The sequence below is a fragment of the Antrostomus carolinensis genome, unplaced genomic scaffold (genome assembly GCF_000700745.2).
Source record: "Antrostomus carolinensis isolate BGI_N321 unplaced genomic scaffold, ASM70074v2 scaffold35984, whole genome shotgun sequence".
NCBI classification, from domain to species: Eukaryota; Metazoa; Chordata; class Aves; order Caprimulgiformes; family Caprimulgidae; genus Antrostomus; species Antrostomus carolinensis.
Genome location: NW_010309323.1, coordinates 3,258 through 7,817, shown reverse-complemented (window position 1 = coordinate 7,817; position 4,560 = coordinate 3,258). Strand labels below are relative to the sequence as shown.

General features: G+C 49.1%; 1 protein-coding gene across 1 annotated transcript; it reads left to right on the top strand.

Annotated features, from left to right (window-relative positions):
* Positions 1–598: 598 nt before the first annotated feature.
* Positions 599–2,744, top strand: LOC104523491 (paired box protein Pax-7; the record flags this gene model as incomplete). Its single annotated transcript, XM_010166088.1, has 3 exons — positions 599–834; positions 1,483–1,612; positions 2,616–2,744. Coding segments are annotated over 3 exons (495 nt in total), but the record flags the coding sequence as incomplete, so codon positions are not given.
* Positions 2,745–4,560: the final 1,816 nt, after the last annotated feature.

Genomic DNA, 4,560 nt, shown 5'->3' with positions numbered 1-4,560 from the left:
CCCATCAAAACCACAACAAAAAAACCCCCAAAAAGGGCCTGAAGGGTATTTAAAAAGGTTAATTCTAAAAGTTTGTTTGAAAGCAGAGAGCCCCGTCATTTGAAGGAAGAAGTGGAGTGAGGTTTTTTGAGGGGAAATGGGAACTTTTGGGGGGCTTTGCGATATGGTTTTAAATCTTTCCTGATCAAAGTGTCGGTTGTGATTTAAAACACGGGTGTGAAATGTTAAATATATATATAAATATAAATATATATATGGACTTATATATATATATGTGGACAGAAACACAGTGGGCGCCTCGGAGCGTGGGGTGACGGGCGTGCGGGTCATGGGCTATTTTTATTTTTCTATCAATGAGAAAAATCTTCCCTGTGATGCAGAAATAAATACCGAGGTTATGGGATGGGTGAGAGGTTTCTCCCTTCTTTTAAAAATTCAAATATCGGGGGAGAAGCTGAAGGTGTGGAGAGGGCTGTGCTCTGTTTTGCTGGATTTTTCCCTCTTTTAACTTTTTCCCTTCATTGTTGGCTTGTTTTTTGTTGTTTTGTTTTTTTTTTTTTGTTTGTTTTGTTTTGTTTTTTCCTCCCTTGTTTTCTAGTTTCCACCCCGCTGGGTCAGGGCAGGGTGAATCAGCTCGGAGGGGTGTTCATCAACGGTCGACCACTACCCAACCATATCCGACATAAAATCGTGGAGATGGCTCACCACGGGATCCGGCCCTGCGTGATCTCTCGACAGTTGCGAGTCTCCCATGGTTGTGTCTCCAAAATCCTCTGCAGGTACCAGGAAACAGGCTCCATCCGTCCCGGAGCCATCGGAGGGAGCAAACCCAGGGTGAGTGCCATGCTGGGACTGAGCTAAATGTGAAAAAAAACATTAAAAAAATTAAGACTTCTTTGAGAGGCTGCAGGTTTTTCAGGGAAAGGGGAGAGGAGGGGAAGGGGCTTTAATGAAGCTGCAATTTGCAGGCTCAGATGGGTAAAAATCGGTGCAGAGTTGAAGGCAATGAATAAATTAAAGTTGGTGGGGGTTTTTTTCTCTCCCATGTGCAACAAGTGGTGCGTGTTCAAGTATTTGCTTGTGCTTCAGTTTGTGGGGAGGAAGCGAGATGGGGTGTTTCAGGGAATAATAAATTGATGAGTGTACATAATCCCACCCCAAAATCATCCCCTGCACCCTCTTCCCTGCCTCCTTCATCCCCACGGGGCTGAGGATAAGCCCATCCTGGGCTGATCTCCTTGACCCCCAGAGACTCTACTTTTAGGGTGGTCAACATTTGGGAGAGGAGGGCCTTTCCCCACGTTTTTTTTCCTCCTTTGCCCCCCCTTCAAATCCCTATTTTTAACCCCAAAACAAGCATCTCAGGCAAGGAGAATAGAACTAAGCTTGAACAGCTTCTCTTTTCAATTAAAAGTGCTTTTTCTCTCCCCTTCCCTCTCTCTGCACACCCTGGCACGCACCGGTGTCCCTTGATCACAAAAGCAGGTTGCGACTCCTGACGTGGAGAAGAAAATCGAGGAATACAAACGGGAAAACCCCGGGATGTTTAGTTGGGAGATCCGAGACAGGCTCCTGAAGGATGGGCACTGCGACAGGAGCACTGTGCCCTCAGGTGAGAAGGCAGCTTGGCAAGAAGGACACCCAGATACCTGTAGGAAGATGGAGAGAAATTATTCTTGCCACTAAAAATGTTTCCAGGAGCTGTAAATATCCTCTCGGCCTTTGATAAGGGGTGGGGGGTGGGGGGGAAATCCCAGCAGCAAATGAAGAGCAGGAGAGGGGGGTTTGTGCCCTGGCCACGCTGTGGTCTGCTGGAAACACAAACACAAACAAACTGATTTTCCCAATTTATTCTAATTCCCTTGAAAGCAGAGGGGCTCCCAGCATGGAGGGAGTGTGCACAGAGGCAGACCCCAAATCTGGGGTTAAAGGGGACCCTGGTTGTCCTGCTTGGTCAGCGGGGGCTGCAGAGCAGTGTTTCCATCAGCCAGGCATCCCCATTGCTCATGGAAAGCGACCCCGTACCCCAACATTGGGTCTGCAGGGATGTGTGAGCTCTTCAGGTCCTGGCTGAGAGTTCCTCTCTCTTTTTTGGGGGACTGAGCCTTCTCCACAGGGCACATCCCCCCCTCAGAGCAGGATCCAGGATGAGGCCCAGGTCTGAATCCAGGTTGTGGGTCCCATTTGGGGCTGGAGTGAAAGTTGGGTGTTGGGGGGTCTTTTTCCTGTGGCAAAGCAGGTGGTAACTCTGGGGGTGCACACCCATCATGGCTGTGATGCCCTGTGGGGTGTTGCACACACCCTGGGGAGTGGGGATGGTGTGGGCTGCTTGTGACAGGTGTCTCGGGAGGATGGTGATGAGCAGGTCCAACTTTGGGTGTCCAGCTTGGCAGCTGGGTGTGATGGTGGGGGTGACCCCAGGGGTGTTTTGAAGGGTGCAGAGGATCAGGCAGGTGTGTACCCCTCGGAAAAGGGGGTGTGGGTGCCCTTCATGTGCGTACAAGGCCTCCTGGCCAAGTTGTGCAGCCCTGGTTTAGGTTCTCCTGGCCGATTCCCACCTTGCCTTCCCAGGCAGCTTATACTTGCCTTTTTGTCTTTGACTGTCTGAGGTTTAGTGAGTTCGATTAGCCGTGTGCTACGCATCAAATTCGGGAAGAAAGAGGAAGAAGAGGACTGTGACAAGAAGGAGGAAGATGGGGAGAAGAAGGCCAAGCACAGCATAGACGGCATCCTGGGCGACAAAGGTAAAGGTGACCATGCGTGTTCCTGGGGCTGGGCTGGAGGGGACATTTGGGAGAGGGGACATGTCCCTTCCTACCAAGAGTAAGACAGGAGATGACTCCAGAGCTTCTTGTGTTTGTCCTTTCCAAAAATTACTGATGGCAGAGGCGAGGGGGTGACGCGGGGATCTGGAAGGGGAAGGTGGTTCCCAGCCCCTCGGGCTGAGGATGCTTCCCCAGGAGGAAGAGTTGTTGGTGTTTTGCTCTGGATCAATTATTTATAAAGAGGAAAAGGAGATGGCTTGGGGGGAGGCATCTCTGATTCCTAAATGAATTTGTTAAACAGATTTCTCTCCTGCTCTCTAAGTGGTCCCCTGAAACTCTGGTTGACAGTTGACCGATTTGGCCAATCAATATCAATTAGAGAAGCCGGGATCGGCGCTGCGCTGGGGCTGCCGCAGAGTCACCGGTGCTGGGGAAATGCTGAGGGGAGATGGGGGGGTCCTTGGATCAGAGGAATTGGGGGGTCCTGCACCCCTAAATAAAATCAGGAAAAATAAATCTGGCCTTTCTGAGGAAAGGCTTGAGGCCAAGGCGGTGGTGGGGAGAGCAGGGGGCCTTGTTATCAACACCCACAGTTGACACTTTCCTCTCGTGGGAGGAAAAATTGAACTTTTTAAAGCTCCTGTGCTGTAAATGTGGGGTGAGGGACGAGCCACGGCCAGAGCCGGCCACTGCCACAGCTTGTCATTTTATTTTTGGCAAGATCAGTGGGGGTGGTGATTCCTCTCCCCCCAAAAAAGGGGCAAAGATGGAATTTTTAGAGGGTGTAATTGAGGTTTATCAATGAGGGTGTTTGCAAAGACGGGGAAGTTTTAAGCATGGGGAAGGAGGAGCTGCTGTCTTGGTGGAGGCAGAAAATGATTTCCTTGTGTCGCAGAGCTCAGTGCTTTTTTTGAGGGGGGGGAACCAGCAATTGTACAAGTCCTGGGGATGGATTTTGGGGAAATTGGGGTTTGCTATTTTTTTCCAAAATTGCTGGCAAAATGGTGATGGCCCAGGCTTGTTGGGCTTGAGTCGGTCGGAGTTTGGGGGGATTTGTGATATCGTCGGTGTCGGGCCAAGAGGGAGCGGGATGGGAGTTATTTTCCATATGGAAAGTGTCCCCAGTTGGGGTGTGGGAAGCAATGGGCATCACTTCCCAAGTTACTCACTAGCTACAAAGTTTTCCTTATTTTGAGACAATATGAGTGAGTGGGGAAATATTGAAGTGAGGGGAATTTATTTGGGGTAGAGAAAAGCTTCTCCGTGTCACCATCAAACGTTACTGGGAGTTTTAAATGAAGGTGCACAAAAGGGGTTTCTTTAAGGATCCGATCCGTTTTTTTTTCCTTTCCAACCTTGAAGATGAACTTCACTTACAAAGACCTTCAAGTCTATTGAAGCTTTATAAGCAAAAGATTCCTGACCACAAAAGCAAACAGTAGAAGAAAAAAAAAAAAAGAAGAAGAAAATTAACAGGTGGCGGGGGGGGGGGGGGGAAGGGGAAAAAACCCTAGGCTGCCTTAAAAATGGAGTAAAGGGATGGGGGAGGGAGGGCTTGTCTATTCTCATTCAAAATTCTGCAAGGAGGAGAAAAAGTTGGGACAAAGGGCCAAGGAAGGGAAGAAAGGGAGATAAATTATTCAAAACTCCCTGCTGTTAGATAGTTTTGTAATATTATAGGACCGTCTGTTGGAAAAAGGAGAGCCGTTGGACGGTGCAAAATGTTGCTTGTGATTTGGAAACAGGCGATGCTCATTTGCAAATCGGGGCTATTGTGTTGGCGAAAAGCTTCCCC